At 30.6% G+C, this 18,891-nt stretch overlaps 1 protein-coding gene across 1 annotated transcript; it reads left to right on the top strand.

Annotated features, from left to right (window-relative positions):
* The first annotated feature begins 10,047 nt into the window (after window positions 1–10,047).
* Window positions 10,048–13,072, top strand: LOC119685948 (dnaJ homolog subfamily C member 18-like). The gene is made up of 3 exons (XM_038100362.1): window positions 10,048–10,790; window positions 12,533–12,696; window positions 12,836–13,072. Exons 1-3 carry the CDS (start codon window positions 10,123–10,125, stop codon window positions 12,955–12,957), a joined length of 954 nt encoding a protein of 317 aa, XP_037956290.1. The 5' UTR covers window positions 10,048–10,122; the 3' UTR covers window positions 12,958–13,072.
* Window positions 13,073–18,891: the final 5,819 nt, after the last annotated feature.

The raw sequence follows: 18,891 nt of genomic DNA, 5'->3' as shown, positions 1-18,891 counted from the left end.
CAGGGACTTTTGGTTTAGTTAAGCTTTGAACATTAAAAGAAATATCACGTTTAATTAAAAATATTTTTATGCTCTTCCTTTTATTTGCTTCCATTGTTCACATAATAATCTACAGAAATGAAATGAAAACGAGTAAACAAAAGGTTTATCACTTTTATTTATTCAACTTGGAAATTTTATGAAATAAACCTCACAAATCCAAATGCACAAGATACAATATATGTATACACATATATAGACTAAGCATATACTATTTCTATTTTCTATTATTGTTTTTAAAACTGATATTGATTTTATTCTATGTCATCTTAATTGAATATTAGTTTTAATTAAAAATTTGTTTTCAATATAATTTTTAAAAAAAGGTTTTTAAGAAATTAAAAATATACAAGATTAGTTAACTAAATGAGAGTGGTTTAATAAATGACAACATAGATACTTTGCGAATTAATAATCATCAGTTTGATCAATAATAATATTTAGAGATATTTGGTAAAATTTTTACTTATAATTGATATGATTTATTTATTTCAGATAAACGAAATATGTACTTATTTTGTGATATTACACATTCATATTCATCAAAGAGATTTGATCAATAATAAAGTGTTCCATGGTATCAATTTAGCAGTACTGTTACAGAGATATATGTCAAACAGTACTATCATTCAAGGCATTTTTAGATTGGCCATTTTACAGCATTGATCGTTTCACAACCGCTGAACAATTTCCAATTGCGAAAATTTACTATAAAAATTATGACAATTCTTCGTAACGAATTTTTTTCGGTGGTGATGATTATTTTCCGTTAGATATAGATCTGTCAACAAAACTGTCACTGTGGTAGTTACAGCTTTGTAGATTAATCCTTTTTTAAAAATTAAGAAGGCACACAAATTTTTTATTCTTAAATTTTTTTAAGCGTGAAATGAAAGACATGAATGTGATATAGGTGATAAACTTATAAGAATTATGTATTTCTTTTTAATCAATAGACTTTATAGTCAAATTCTTAAAAAATAAGATGTAGTAAAATTTGATATTATTTAGAATCACAGGACGTAGATCGATCGTAGATCTGCTGCAGTTTCATAAAAATATTGTTTCATAACTTTTTTAACTCAGTGATATAAATGGATATATAAGTATATGTATAAACATATATATAAATATATAAATATATATATATAAATATATAAATATATATATATAAATATATATATATAAATATATATATACTAGATAACCCGACAAACGTTGTTTTGCCTTATAAATTATTTCTAGTTTCTAGATAAATTTTAGTGTAGACAAAAAGTAACTTACTTATTATAAGTGTGTAAGTATGTGGTATATGCATGAAATAGGCATGGAGCGCTATGAACGAAAAGGCAAATAAGAATAACAAACGCCAAACAATATTATTTTTAAGTTATTATAGTTTATTTATTAAATTATTGATTTAAAATCAATAGATTTGTATGATACCAAGTTCCCTGGCAACAACTGTTGTGTCTTCAAATTTAAATTGTCTTGGATTGACTGTAAATAATAATAATGATAATGGGCCAGTAACATTAACCAACAACAGTCGAAGATAAAAGCACTCAGTGTGTCTTGGATTAACTGTAAATAAGCGTTCGATTTAAATAAATTGAGACCTGCATCAACTGGTGAAACTTGCTTGCGGGGCATCCATTTTTTTGTTTGAGCCCATGTGAAATAGCGTGGTACTTGTGAATAGAGTAATGTTCTTGCAAAGGCACCAAAATCATCCGTACTATTACACAATTTAAAAAATGCAGTGAGTGTAGATTTAGGTGGATTTGTACCACGATCAATCACTGTCTCGTTCGTGAAAAATACACGCTGACCGTTTTCAAGATGGACGGCTAACTGAACAGCTGCTAGATCCCGTTCATGAATTAGAAAACCGAAGATACGCCAAGCAGCTTCATTGGAGCTGATGTACCGACCAATTTGATAGAGCGTAATTTCACCGTTTTTGTTCATTGGAAGAGCATTTACATTAGTATTTTCTACTCTAAACACAGCCATATCACTGCCTTTATGGACATACTTGCAAATATATTTGATGCTCTTCACAGAGCTGCAAAACTCAACATTAATATGAGTATTGCATGTCTTGCTTAGCAGAGGCGAATACAGCACTACCCGCCATTGTCCCCCATTATCGGGATTTCTTCGACGATATATTGGATATTCGTCGGTATTTGTTATAGTATCATTAGTGAAATCTTTATGCTGGGTAGGGACTCCCTAATCACTTTAGCGGTATGAAAAATAGATAGTAGCCGATTCTCATACCTACTGAATACGCATATAAAATTTGGTAAAAATCGGTAAAGCCGTTTCGGAGGAGTACGGTAACTAACATTTTGACAATGTTAATTTTATATATAAGATATATCGTTTGAATTAATAAAATGTTTAAACTATAAAAGATAGAGCCGGTACAAAAAGACTAAATATAGGTTTCATTTATGATAAATACAAGTATTATCACTAAAAATTAATTCCATCGCAATTGATTTCGTTAAGAGTATATATTAATGTACTGATTTATAGTATTGGATTGAGATATCTTTACATAGTGTTAAGAACAAAAAAAAAGAATATATACAAGGTGAGATGAAAAAACTGCAACAAAGTAAAACGCCATAATTTTTTCATTTTTTTTAAATTTTATTGAATGAAAGCAAAAAATGTCGGAAATAACATCAAATTTGAGAATCGGTTTAGAATTGTTCGAATTGGCCACCTTTGGCACGAACTATGGCCTTCAAACGGCCAATGAAACCATCACACGCTGCCCGAAAGTGGCTCTGTGGTATTTTGTCCCATTCTCGGCGAAGCGCTTGCTTGAGATGATCGACACTTTGGTATTTTTTAGTGCCAACCTTGCTTTCCAAAATACCCCAGGCACAATAGTCCAACGGATTGGCATCCGGAGATTTTGGTGGCCATTGTGCGGTGGAAATGAAGCGAGGAACCTCATTTCTTAACCATTCTTGGGTGGCGCGTGCTGAGTGCGATAGTGCTGAGTCCTGTTGGAATGTTCAAGGTCTGCGGCCGAAATGTTTGCGTGCCCAGGGCTTCAGAACTCCCTCCAAAATATTTTCGCGATAGATTTGCGCATTGATTTTGACCCCACGGTCGATGAATACGAGCGGCGAGCGACCATCGGCTGTTATGGCGGCCCACACCATCACCATGGCCGGCTTTTGAGTTGTGGTGGCCAACAGAAGTTGCAAATTTTCAGCTGACCTCTCTGGCAAGTAAACACGATCATTTTGTTTGTTTACAAACTGCTGGATAACGAATGGTTTCTCATCGGAGAAAACCAAATTCGGCAGTTCACCACTTTCGGCCAAGCGAAGCAACTCTTTAGCTTTTTCGAGTCTAACTTTTTTTTGCGCATCAGTAAGAACTTGCACTTTTTGGAACTTCAATGGCTTTAGTCCAAGCTCATTTTTCAATATTTGCCGAATGGCATATTGCGATATGTACAGCTCACGAGCCATTTTTCGTCCACTGCGACGCGGATTTCGTTCGATTCGCTTCTTCACTTTTCGAACCATTTCTGCCGATGTTGCTGTTTTTTTTCGTCCACTTCCTTGACGTCGGGCTACGCTACCAGTACCATGGTAACGAGCGATGATACGAGACACAAAAGATTTATTCACTTTTAAATGCTGGAGGGCTCTAACGATAGCCACTTGTGGTTTTCCAGCCAAATGCAAAGCAATCACACTATCACGTTTGAATTCCATCACAAATAACTTTTTTTCTGAAAAATTCCCACCAAAATGCTTTTGTGCGCTTGTAAACAATATAATGAGCTGTCACTAGAATAAATCTGACAGCTGTGGGACGAGCGGTTTAGAAATGACAGCAGTCTGAAGTTGGTTGCAGTTTTTTCATCTCACCTTGTAGTTACGAACAGGCTTTTTGAACTGGCTTTTTTCAAAAACCACTCATCTACATTCCAAAGCCACTCATCTTACAGTTCATAAATTATACCTCACCCAGTCCAATGGGTTGCAACAAAAATTACAATAGGGTCTAAATGTCATAACCACTTTCGTAGCTGTGGGTCAGATGAGAAAAATAGAATTAATTACTACTTATCTCGAAGCTTTAATATTTCTTTCTGTATATTGTTATTAATATATTTCGGTCTGATCAACGTCTCAAAGTGATTCGTCTTAACAATTGATTTAGAATCCTTAACCTCATTCAATGGGATCCAACAACAACAACAATAGAATTTATATTTATAAACATAATTACATAATCTTCTATTATACTCCGATCAGTAATCGGTATCTATGAAAATGTGAACATCCTCTATCCGATATCTATTATTTGTACAGAGTTATTCATGAAGCGAGTGTTTTTGCCTGCTGAATATCTGGCTTATATATGTATATGTATACTATGTATACAATAGATATATACATGGTATATGCAAAAGTTCCTATATATATGGTAACACAATGGGCCAATAGGCCTAAGTGGTTCCCTTAAGTATCGTCGGTATTTCCTAACCGAACTTTACATATAACACTATAAGTCACCAACTCGAGCATTTTTGGGTCCTCTGATTAAAAATGCTTTTTTTTTTAATATTTTTTTTAGAAATTTTTAAGCATAACGAAACATTTGTTCCTTCGATTTTACTGTTGTTAGTGCTAGACCAATTTCAATCATATGTATATTTGGACCGAATATTTTTTCCAAATCTAATATTATTTATTTATTACTTATTATTGATTCAAAGAAATTCGTACAGTACTTACAAAAAATTATAGAATTTTATATAAAATTTAAATTAACAATAAGATTGTGTCAAAGTGTCAGATTGGCATACAAAAAGTGGTACATACTCTGTGACTTTTTATAAATTTGTACAGATTATTAGTATTACTATCATTTAACAAGATTTTAACTTCTTCGGACAGAAGTGCTTTATTGTTTTATTAAAAAAAATACGTCTGTGTTTCCTGAAACTCAGGCATACACCACTAATATGATATATGTTTTTTATTTCATGACGATTACACAAAGAATAATCACGCATTCAGATACATATATTCAATTCTCTAGTGTTCAATTAGAAATTAAAAAGACTGCCCCTATATCTAAAAAGTACGCTCGTTATGTGCTGAGTGTTATCGTAGTAAAAACTATACAAAATGTCATAATATCCAAATCCATTAGAGATAGATCTTAAAATCAATATTTTCAATAATTTAACTTTTTGATTGTTGTTGAACGGAAATCAATTTCAATATCCAATACTCGGGCCAGTCAGTTCAAATATTATCCTTTGTGTAAGAATAAGTACACAGAGTATATCACAGCACAAATACGTAAAAAATTGCAACTAAAATACTGAAATAAATACTGTTTACCTTTTAATAGGTGCGTTAAACCTTTCGACACTTAATTGAAAAGCACAGTTGCCATCTGTTACCGGGAAGACTGTTTCGCATACAAACCAATAAAATATAACCAAGTGTCAACATTTCGTAATCCCAGCAAGCCAGGTTGATAGTGTAGTGTATGTGACTTACAGCGCTTGAAATACTTGACGACTTCAATTTTAATGTTTTTTCTGTATGTTGTTGTTCTCATTGTTGTTGTTGTTATTATTATTTTTGCTGTTGAGTTTTTCTCCCCCATATTTTTATAAAAAAAAATGTTGTTGTTCTTGTTGAACCAACAGGGAAAATATCATTGTACTAAGTACCGCCAACAAACGCAATAACCACAGCACGAGCCAAGAAAAAAAGTAAATCAGTAACTTCTGCCTTCAGTACTTTTTATCTTTTTCTGCTTTTTTATGTGAGGTTGCTGTTATGTTGTCGTCGACATCGTCGTTGTGTCGACACGTTTTAAGGGAAGTTCATGCTCGCACATATATTGTTGCGTACATCTTATCGTACACCCGGTATACCCGTAGCCCGTATACGAGTAGCAGCACCCACAATTTACAGGGTAGGGTCTCCGTACAGTTTTTAATTGGTCCTTTGTGTAAGATTCACATGCTGCGTATAGGTATGTGTGGATGAACGACGCTTCAGCTCATGGCAATTTTCGCTTCAATCATGTGGCTGTTGCCTGCCTTGCTCGGTATTCGTATTCGAGCTGCTCGGTGCATAAAAGCTTTGGTTTGTATTTGTTGCTGATAAGGCATATCAACAAGAGCCGCAGCAAGACAGGATGCAGGATCTGCAATACACCGCATTCTGTTTATTATTGTTATTATTATTTTTGTTTAATACATTTTCCTTCGTTGGTTTATTCATTTCACGCAGATTACTTAGATTTGCTGAAATTTACTTCATAAATTTATGTTGCGTTCGTAATTGAGTCACATTTGTTTCAAATGTTCGTCGCAAAGGGAAAAATTTAACTGTAACGTGGCCCTTTTTTCCGAGTTGCCGGAAAATAAGTTGCTGGCAGTGTAGTATGTTAACAGTACAAAAGGTTCCTATGAATTGCGTCAAGAGTTGCTTTTTTATTGCTAATGAGATTTTTGTTTTGCGTTATGTTTTTCCATTCATCCCTTGCCGGCTGTATCCAACCATATTTCGGCACTTACTGGCTCTGCGAGATACTATAAATTTCCTTAATCATTTTATGGGGAATGGGTATACTAAAATTGTATTCAGAAACTCTGTCTTGAATAGAATTTTCAGCACAGAATGTGTTTGAACTACCCTGTATTTTTTAAATTGGTTTATTTTTATATTCAAGTCACTCACAATTGCGTCCTATGTAGATCAGCTTAGTGAAAACTTTATGTGGTATTATGAAAAAGTATTTAAATATATCTCTGATAAGTGTAATGAAAATTTATATTGATTAAAACAGTTAAAAATACCACATAATATGGAAAAGCATTATGTAAATGTGCGCTTTAAAACTTTTACGAAAAATTTTGTAAGAAAATGTACATAGTTTTAAATTGGTTGAATATGAAGTAAGTTGTTTTGAAACCAGCAGCAATGCAGGACTGAAAAGATGATGTTTTTGTAGAAACTTTCTTTATAATTAAATAAAGTTTTTCTAATATCCATATTATTGTTGAAAACTGTCGAAAAACTGCCACCAGTTCTTGGTGGCTAATAACCAAAAATCACATTAAGTCTGATATACAAAACAGGTACTAATTTTGGAATAGAGATATAAATAAAGGGATTTAAGATATAGTGCAATTAGGTGGATAAAAACTATCTGCCGTTTGGTAAATAAATACAATGTATTTTAATAAAGTTAATATATTATATATGACCTATTGCCATATTTCGGATAGCATCCTAATTCTAACTGCGTAAAACTTCTTTAGTTTATCTGATACCTTATAATTTCTTCCATTTGTGTAAAATTTCTGTGGTTTATTGAAAACAAAATTGTCCTAGTGTAATTTTGTTTTAAATATTAGAAAGTCTCCTGATAAAGGCAAAGGAATCTACCGAAATACGTATAGGAATATACAAAAACAACGATCGAAATGAAAGTTAAAATTCTGAAAAAACAAAACCGACTTTTACCAAGTGACTCTCTGGTGGCTCTCCGGTGGACCAATTTGTTACATAAAAAAGTTTTAAAGAGAATGAAACATATAATAATTAGACGGGCCATGGTCTGGGTTATACGGTGGATACATCAAAACTTCCCAATCAAGTCCCTTTAATGTCTTGAAAGTTATCAAAAATGTGTGTGGCCTGGCATTGTCATTTTGAAACACAATTTCTTTTTCCTTGACCAATTCTGGTCGCTTTTTCTTCATTGTTCTGTTCATGCGGTCAAGTTATAAGCAATAGAGGACCGTATATTAACAGTTTCACTAGTCTAAAGCAGTTCGTAATAGACAAGTCCCTTCGAATCCCAACAAATACTCAATATAATATTGTTTACCACCAATCTTGGCTTTGAAATCGTTTGTGGAGGATCACCGGTTTTTGACCATTATCGTTTGCGTTGGATATTCGTACTTTCACTTTGAAATTTCAGAAACGAAATTGTGCACACACCTCTGGGTCCCGCACTCATTCACATCATCCTCACTTTAAACCATTTTCGACATATTTTTTCAAATGTTTCACTTTTTTTAGTTCAATAAAATATTACATAGCGTATATCTTAACATATTTCATTTATTTTGAAATGAGAATAATTTTGTACACGTGTAACGAATTTCATAACTGCCTGCATAAAAATGTGGTCTCAAGCGTCACCTTTAACACACATATTCGCTTTATATAATTGGATTAAAGTTACCAAATATATAGGTACCAATACCAAAACGGCGGAAACTTTTTATACTACCCACCTACCTACCTTACTACCAGAGTACGAAACGGATCCACACATGAATTGGGTTCAGATTTGTCTGTGTAGTAACACTATTGAAAAATTTATTGAGACGTCATTTGGATTATCCATAAATTTTTATATATAAGCTTTTTTTAATTAGAATAGCGTCCTGTCTTTAGAAATAAATATTCTAATGCATACGAGTATACGTATATAAATACTTACCACTTTTAGCTTTACAATAGATCACCAGAATAATTTACGTTTTTTAAGTTTTTAATTCCAATTTCACAAATTCTAATATTAAGTCAATTATTTACTTTAGTCATAGCTTACTTCGATCAATTAATCATCAATGTCATAGTATTAAGTCAAAAAGTTGTAATATTGTCCAAAATATGAGGCCAACGATAAATTCTTCTTCACGTAGTTTTGAAAACATAACACAGATAACATAAAATACATCTTGCATCGACTATCTTCCTCATAAACAAAATTAACCGTCTTTACGTCTAAATATCAAAATCAAATAGATCCGCACATTTCAGGTTAAGTGTACTTTGATATCAATGTTACATTTTCCATAAGATACTTCTTGTCAATGATCAATGTCACTAGTAACTTGGCCATACTTTTGTAATTTATTATGGCGGGTGTTATTAAACTACTAACTATAGCTAATGAGAATTATAATTGAATATTACGTTATTATATTACTTTTTCAGTATTGTGTGTATTTAAGTAAAATTGTCATAATAAAAAGAACATGTATGGCTTTAAAGTTCACATTGTTCTTCTCTATCTGTATCTCTACAATATATGTATCTGTATCTGTACAAATCTGTGCCCGGAGAGTTTTGCAACTTATTTTGTTTTGTATACAATCGCATATGTTAACAGTGATATTTTTGGTATTATCTTCAGTAAGCTATAATTATTATTAATTTAAAATATTTTTGTTATTACCTCCAGGAAGCTATAATTATTATTAATTTATGAATGTCGTCCACTTTATATTACGACTTTCATTATTATTATTGTACTGACCTGTTTTATTCAATTTTAATAATATATATATATTCAATTTTAATATAGTATATACAGTAATCCCCTCTATAACGCGGTAGTTAGTTTCCCTGTTATAGGTACTCCCGTATACCCCGTCTACATAAGTGCAAAGGTACGCGAAGCTAATTATGAACTGTACAAATCCCCGCATTACATGGGGGAATGCCCGTATTATACTGGGGAGTTGAAATTGCGTAATATAAAAACGTGTTATAAGGGTACCGCGTTATAGTGGGGATTACAGTATAACTAAAACGTTTTGTTGAATATGACTTATGGCCTAGGTTTCCTCAGGGAATACTAGGAAACGCTTATCTTTCTTATTAATTATGAGCGGATTTAAGCGTTGCTTAAACGAGAGGTTTCGGACGTTCTTCTGCTTCATTTTTTTAAGAAATAAGAATGAGATTATCTGTTGATTGACTAGGCATAACCTTTACCAAACAATATTTCTTTTTATAAATTGTTTTATTATTATTTTATATACATTATAATTTTTATAAAAGTACATCAATTTTTAAAATTTTTAAATTGTAAATTGACTATGTATAAAAAAATATGTTCATGTCCTTAATTTTAATTAAAAGTTCTAATAAGTTTTATTGAATAACTGCAAAATACAGAAAGAAAATGACTTATGCTGCATTAAATTTGCTTTCAAATTAAGAAAATAAAAACGAAATAGTTTTATTTCGAATTAAAAACAAAATGCCAACTAAAAGTAAAAGAAAACTCTTGCATAAACTAGAACATTTAAGAAATCAGAAAATAAGTGATATTTACACCGGAAGACTTCAAGACAAAAATAGATGTGAAAAAAATGTGAGCGATGAGTTGAAAAATAACGAAACGGATTTAATAGAGGATCCGATGGAATTAATTAAATTCATAAAATCAAGCAATAATCATTATGAAATATTGCATGTTAACCGTCACGCAACAATTGTGGAAGTCAAAAAAGCATATAGAAGACTAGCACTGCGATTACATCCGGATAAAAATAATGCTAAAGACGCAAGTGAAGCCTTCAGAATTGTGACAAAATCTGCTGAAATCTTAACAGATGAATCAAAACGTTACGATTATAATCGCCAATTAGATTTAGAACAACGGAAAATAGAATTCTATGAAAACAGACATTACAACAACAGACATACAAAAAATGAAAATCCAAAATCAAACAAGGAAGATACGTACACTCCCTTTAATTCTTACAGTTTTGAACATAGGCGCTTCTATAATTTGCGTCATCAACATACAATATTTACGGATGCACAATTACTCACTATGGGCATAGTTATAGCATTTATATTTGCCATAGTTCTAGCGTTCTTATCTTTCACCAATGGAAGTGTTTATAGTTTAAAGGCTTCCAGGTAAGTTTTGCAACTTTTCTTCCATATTTGATCAAACGTTATATTTTAACTATTAGTCTATTTCGTTTTCCGGCATGTGCGTTCAGATAACATGTGAAATTATGAGATAGATATGTCTAAGTTGAGCATTGACTGTATGCGTGGGTGAAATAAAGAGGTATACTAAATAAAAATGGATATGAATTATCATCACGAAATCTGACATTCTCATTCATATCAATATCGTTTTTTAAATCTATATTATATTATCCTGAAATTTCGTTATCCCCAACCTGACATCCGTTACACACCTACTTCATAACTAATATGATATCAGTTTAGTAGGAAAATTAATAGGTGGCGTGACATTTCTAATATATACTTTTCGTTATTTTAATATATAATTTATAGACTGATACATCTATAAATTTGACCAAATCCATAATTATACAGGATGATAGCTGAGTCAGCTCGACAAGAAAAGAAACCCCTAATATTTTGAATTCTCTCTTAGTCAATGATGGACATTAATACATAATGTGCAATACAGTTTCCTCCTCATCCTTCCATTCCTTGAGATATGACAGGACTTTTTATAGACCCAAATATGTTTTAGGTATACTCAGATGTTTTTGTTTAATTGTCAGCTTGACCACTGCACGTGAGATACCAATAATGAATGTCAGAAAGCAGAGTACCATAGACAACTGATCTGCCAGGTCTCTGTCTCCAGGTACTCAAAAATTATTGTAAAATATAAAATGTTTTATAATAATTTATTCACAATAACGGACCTATTCTGTGCACTTGACAGATTTGTCAAATTCTTTAATAAAATTTTTGATTTTTATAAAGCAGAAAGCTTTTTGGTGTTCTGGACACATCTTGACAAATTTCAAAGCTCAAGTACCTAGTGCTTCTCACCACACTATGGTGTAAAGTGTTTTGTATAGAAAACTGTTCGTAATTGTTCGTAACTGTTCGTAACTGTTCATAAAAAATGCTTGTAAAGAGCACATATTTTAAGTTACCAAAAGCATTTTTCATGCATTCAAATAACAAGCATATTTTATGCTTGTAAAGAGCGTATATTTCAGTTAAGAATATTTGTCATGCATGCAAAAAATAAAAAATGCTTAAAAAGAGCATATTTTTATAGGTGTCAACAGCATTTGTAGTATTGACAACTAACAAGGAAAAGAGCTTTTTATTTATGTCACAAAATACCAAAACACTTACAACAGTCAATTTTGACAAGTGTCAATGTTTGACAAATTTATAAAGTGCATAGAATAGGTCCGTAAGTGTAAATACATAATGTATTATATTTATGTTGGATGAGCTTATATTAATCTATTTTCTATTTCTCCACTTAAAAATGCCGATAACATGACATACTTATATTAAAATCAATACATTTTGATATTATTCACTAAATCGTATCTGAGTTCTTATATAGGTACTTGTTAGGTACTTCTTATTAAATAGTGCTACTATTGCAGCACTTTTGTGTTATATTTATGCACTATTTTACCAGATTATTACAATGTTCATATAAAATATGATACAATGTTCTCATATCGTTTCATTATCATTTAGCACGAGAGTGGTGATGCACCACCCAGTCTTCGATGTCACAGTCGCTTCTAGTCTTCTCTTGGTTAATATCGCTTCATATGTTGTTTGAACGCAGAATATACCTACATTACATTAGCTTGCATTTGGTTTAAAATATTTTTCAATAATATGCAAATATTTTCCAGAAAATATTGTGTACAACGTAAAACAGAAATTTATTCTATACCATATTATGTCACAAAAACATTTGAAAAGGATTTCAAAGGATCAGTAAAAAATCTAGAGCAAAATATTGAAAAGCATTATATAGACACGATGAAGTACAGCTGCAGAAGTGAGCATAGCTTCCGTAAGTTAACACTGACACTGACAAATGAAATACGAGTATCTTTCACATTCAGAAACCACACAAGCTATAAACAATTTTTTTTCCTCTTACATTTTTCTCATGCTTACATTTGGATGTCGTGGATGGATAATGAATGCAGGTGAATCACTAATATTGCGCGCTAAAAAGTTCGGAAACAGCGCTCAGCTGGCAAATGCTAAAGTACTTCAATTGCCATCCTGTGAAAGACTTCAGAAACTCGAATTGGGACTTCTGACCTAAGTGCAGCATGAGCCATAAAAGACATTAAATAAATGTCGGCAATAACAAATATAATGCCAATGCTGAGGCTACAAAAATTTCCTTTTTATTATTATTATTTTTTTTCTTTCAGTTTTTCAGCTAAACAGTCTTTATTTTATTTAAAGCAATTTTGTGTAAATATCACACCATAAAAGGTTGTATAATAAAAAGCAATAAAAAATAAAATATTTTGTATTTCAATAAATGTTTATTAAAAAATATGCTGATTAGTGTAATTTGAGTTTTCATATTTATTTAAATTTTTTCCTTTTTATTTTTACTGATGAGAAGACGAACTACGAGTATATCAAAATCAATATCAATTTCATACAGAGACGATTGCAGAGATTCATTTTAACAGGAGTTCCTAAGAATTAATAGTGTAAAATGGTCTAAAATATTTTGGAGCTTAAATTGAATTTAGGGTCCCAAAATAATAAATGCCGTAATAGGATTTAAACCCTACAATATCACGGATTTTATTTAATTATATACTTTGTGCTCAAAAAGTACTCAGATTTTGTAAATAAAACACACAAATTTAAATTTTATTCCAAATTTATTTTATCTCCTTAAAAATATGCTCCTTCTGAAGCGATACACATATACCAATACTTAACCCATTCTTCCATACACTTTTCGTAGGCCCGTGCAGGTATGGCTTTTAGTTCCTTCGGCGAATTCTCTTTTACCGATTCAATCGATTCAAAACGCTTACCACGAAGGGGCAATTTGAGTTTCGGGAACAGGAAAAGTCGCACGGATCCAGATCTGGCGAATATGGTGCCTGAGCGATGACAGTGGTGCCTTGTTTGGTTAAAAAATCGCGTACAACAAGAATTTTCCATAGTAAAAATCTCTAAATGTACTTGAGGTAGTCTCACATTAACAACTGCTGTAAACAAACTAATTGACGGATGGCGCTTAAATTTTTACGATATGTCAAGAAAGGGTTTGAAAAAGGTCTATTACTTAAGGACTAGTTAACAAACAACAAAATCCGAATACTTTTTGAGCAGAAGGTAGTAAAATTATAAATTTTGATATACACAAAGCTTTCTTGTTTTAAATTAGATGTCTTAAATAAACATCGAAGATGCATCTGTCTGTATTTTGGAAGACTTTAGATGTGCTAAAGTACTTCTTACAATATATCAAGATATAACATAATTTGGATAGCTTACCAGTACACTTATATTACCATATCTAAGCTTATTCCCTTAAAGAAATGTTGCAAGTTTTTAGTGTTGGTCTATGTCCTCAGTAGTTTCATTAGGTGTTAATCAAAATATTCGATTTAAGCAAAAAAATAATCAAGTAAGATAAGATAACACCGCTTAATAGTCATAGTAATGCATTATGTATATATATTTTTTATATTATACAATATATTGTTTATCCGTATCGCACTCTATTCTTTTAAAGAAAACTAGTCTATTGTCCTTTGTAACATAGTTCTATTGAGTACTTCTATTCAAGATATCTCATTATATATATTTAAAATAAATATATATATACTTTACTGCTTATTTTGAAAAAGTCGATAATATATTATTCTCGATAAACCTATATATATTTTCTTAACTTGGAAAACCTAAAAACTCTTAACAGATTCTTATTAAGTGGTATATGAGCATGAGTATGACGTTTGCAATATTTACTGAAAGTATTCTCTACTATCATATTGATATTTTTGGCACTGACTTCTATGTAAACGCATATATCCCTAGGGTCTTGGTGATACTACTCAGAAATGTAGGTTTCTTATACCCACTTGAAAACTCAAATCGTAAGCATGGTTTCAGTAAATTTACTAAATATCAACTACATAAGAGAATAGAATACTTGTATGTATTTGTTTTATGTTATGAGTTAGGACCTCTTTTTTGATGTAGAACCAGTACATTTAGTCTACTTTCTGCATCCAACGTTGAATATAATTTCGTATTCTGAATGAAAACACGAGATTATCTTGAACCTGGTTTACACTCCTGTATGACATACTAGAGATATTACTTTTGTTCCTTACTTTGTTAATTATAATCACATCTTTGTGACTATCTTACAAAATAGTTCTAATTTGAAAAAATGGAGTTTCTTTAGCTTTTCCCATTAATTCCGTGAAAAACTGAGTGCTCTGGTATCCATAATATAGATACTTTTTTAATTTTATCGCATTAAGTACAGAAGCTTTAATAAAACAAGTAAACTAATAAAAATAACGGTGCTATGAACACGTTATGGTATATGTACATTAAGGCTAGATTAAATATTGGAGATGTCGAGAAAGGAATATTGTAAATAAGATTCAGACATTCCTAGTAATTTGGATTCAATGTTAGTCAAATCGAACTAGACGATGGGAAGAGTTTTTGACGCTTTGAAGAAACTTTGGAAGACCTGTCAGTTTTGCATCTTCGTATTGTTCATAACAAGATTTATCATGTTACGAAGGTCTAAACTTTCAGAAGTTAGAAAGTTGAAGCAAGGACAGTATGCAAGAGTTTTCGCCGCTTAGTCAGCTATTTAATGACGCTGCTTAGCCAGCCTCCCAAGGTCAAAGGTATCCATAAATATCTTATAAATTTATTATGGACTACAAATGTTGGACTCTATTCTTAGTCTATTCTATAGTAAGTTGTTTGTTCATGTAATCTTGTACTAAATATAAGTCAGTATTAAAAGTATGTTATTAAGTACAATGAAATGATGCTTGTTATGATTATATGTTATAAAGTTTGTTCTATTTAATGTAATATTAATAAAAATATGTTTGATGTTAGATGAGATATAGCCATTCATCAATGGACTTTTTAAGTAGAAAAGTAAAGCACTAGTACCTCTGTTCTAAAGTTACATTTTTTTTGAAACTTTAACCCACTAAATCCTCTTTTTTATAAATGAATGAAGAAAGTTTAGAAAGAATGGAGAGAAGAAGAAGATGGATAATAAATGAGGAAGCCATTTTCAACGTAATATCTGGAAATTTCATTTCAATAATTAAGAGGAGAGATGAGATCAAGAGACTTAATACCTAAAGGTCTAGGTTTATCTAAGCCAGAAAGCTTAGGCATGTTTTCGGTGGAAGAAGACTATGTAGAGGAGGGAGGGGATATATTAAATTAATTTTAATATTTAATATTATTTTTTATTTATTGAAATTTAATATCCTATCTATTACAATATGTTACGTTTATATGCGTTTGTGTTTATTAATAAATATTAACACATATTTATATTTATAGCATTTAACTTATAGTACAAAACTTATTTAAAGGTAATATGTTTTCAAAAAAGTTGTCTATTCATAAAAGCTTTAAAAAGTTTCTCATAAAGATGAGTTTAACTTCAGTTTATCAGCTTGATGTCAACTGTTGAAAAGTTTTTCAAGCAAATTGCCTTAACAATAGAATTTGAGAAAAGTTTTAAAAACTTTTTCACTTATGTTTACTATATAAAAACATAGTTTGGCGTCACAATACAGATTGAGTGTTATTAAAAAAGAGTTGATGAGTTGATTTTGCATCTACAAATGGATTTGTATTTAAAAACAATAATGACACTTTTATAACTACCAAGGACAAGTATAGATTTCTATATGGTTGAAGGGAAAAACCAATTTAACAAAGCAACTAACACTCCTATTCTGCAACACTCCTTGATATCCTGTAATCCAGCTACCAGCAATCAGCAATCTAACAAAAGGGTTGTGCTGTGCATAGGAATAGAAAAACAAATAAAAATCTATGTAAAAGCTTCTGAAAAAAAGGAGAAAAATTTAAACGTTTTTTCCTCATTTTTTCAGGAAATTAAAAACAGAGAAGTAAAAATAAATCTACAAAATGGGACATAATGGAGCGACTACATTGACGTTGGTAGAAAATTACTAACAACTAACCGCCCCACGTACAATCAAACAGACATACAATTGGAAATGCACTTTTCCATATACGAATGCAAACATTTTAGAGCAGCTCTGAATGCAATGGAGCTCTGAATTGACTTTTGCTACTAAAGCAGACAAAGTTTTTTCACGTTTTATTGCTGATGGATGCAATATAAGGAAGTTGTAGTGGTTGATACGAATAGCACCCACTCCTCCGCGCTCTTCAAACAGCCTGTGGCCTCGTTTTAGTCGCTTTTGAAATAATTTTTTTTCCATTTGGAAAAAGGAACACTTCTCATATCATATTATGTTGTACTAAATTCGAATGATATTTCATATAATAATTAAAAATTTGGATCTTAAATCGGAGCACAGAGTAATTTTAATGCAATTATAATGAATATTAATATATATTATATATATATTAATATATATTATATATATATTAATATATTTTATATATATATTAATATATTTTATATATATATATATATTAATATATTTTATATATATATTTATATATTTTATATATATATATTAATATATTTTATATATATATTAATATATTAAGAGTATATAAAAAGAAAATCAATTATAAGCCTTTTTTTAGATACTCTTTATTAAAATAAATAACTCAGAATTTGAGAATAATTTCAAGTTGAGATTATGAGATAAAATTTGACGGTATAAATTGTACTTAATACTTTCAAATTTTAAAATTTCTAATATATGAAATAATATTAATATTATTATACATAATTTCTAGAGAATTACATATTTAATTAGACTTATATATATAGATATACATATAAATTAACATAGCATTGAAAAGTGGGCTTAATATTTAGTTATATTGATACTACCGTATAGATCAAAGACCAGTCTTTTAAGCTTCCGAAAAAAGCGGATTAGTTGTTTGAAAGTTTATATTAAAATGGAGAGAAAGAGCAAGAATAACATGCTTTTTTCTTTCTCTTTTCTCTTTTCTTTAGTTGTCTAAATATATATACTATTTTCAAAAATTTCAGGTTCCGAAGGTGTTTTTTTAGTAACTTTTTGAACTATTTCAAAGGCTCAACATTCTTTCTTATCCCACAAGAGTTATATAGAAAGTTTTTCAAATGTTACCTCAATATCCACTGCTAACATTTTAGACTGATTGCAGGTCATTGTCTAAATTTTCAGTCCCTGCAATATTCATTTCTGTCAATATTTCCGGGTTCTGTCAATTATATATCTATCTGTTTGGTAGAGTATTTAAGATACTAAAAAAGATTATTCCATGTGAAAAATTTTACTAATTTAAAGCGATGTTAGAAGTCACAAGTTGTCAACTTTTAGTAGTTGTATAATTTTTTTTTTAATGAAAAAAGTTTTTAAAAACAAAAATCTATTAAACTGAATACAAATTCAAATTATCCTTTTTAGTTTTAATGAAATTTCTATTTTTGTTCTTCTTTTCTAAACATTGTGAATATCAAGTTTTTATTACATTGAGTATTGAGGACATTTATTTGGAATGAAAAGTGACATGCACAAATAAACTAGAGAGCACACGTTTTCAGGTACCATGAGCTCAGAGGTACCAGCATAACTTTTGTAACCAGGTTAGACAATAACTTACTTTACTTGTTATTACAATATTACAATTTTATTACAATTACACCACATAAAATCACATTTTTATATATCAACATGCTATATTGATTTTAAATAAAATATGTGTTTAATATTAAATAATTTTAATAATGAAATTAAAAATAAGTAAAATAATTAATAATACTTAAATAGTTGAAAATTTCAAGCCACTGATAAATATAAGCAGTCAGAAATGAAATAGGACTTAAGTAGAACACCAATTTTTGGAGAAATGTGGCTCCTATTATATTTTTTTATGTTTTTGAAGTGTACATATGTCGGATACATAGACATATGTGCAAAAATCAGCAACCCTCAGAATAATGTCCATTCGCTGGTTCTCAGGTGCAGTGATATTTGTGGAACATATGCACAAAAATCAGTAGTCC

This window comes from Teleopsis dalmanni, chromosome 2, assembly GCF_002237135.1.
Source record: "Teleopsis dalmanni isolate 2A chromosome 2, ASM223713v2, whole genome shotgun sequence".
NCBI lineage: Eukaryota > Metazoa > Arthropoda > Insecta > Diptera > Diopsidae > Teleopsis > Teleopsis dalmanni.
Note: the sequence above shows the minus strand (reverse complement) of the source record. Positions and strands in the feature narration are given on the sequence as shown.

Bases quoted from the DNA above. Each gene is read 5' to 3' on its own strand.
- LOC119685948 (XM_038100362.1), top strand. From the start codon at position 10,123: ATGCCAACTAAAAGTAAAAGAAAACTCTTGCATAAACTAGAACATTTA. The intron at 10,791-12,532 runs GTAAGTTTTGCA...AATATTTTCCAG, and splicing joins TATAGTTTAAAGGCTTCCAG to AAAATATTGTGTACAACGTA. The intron at 12,697-12,835 runs GTAAGTTAACAC...TAATGAATGCAG, and splicing joins CAGAAGTGAGCATAGCTTCC to GTGAATCACTAATATTGCGC.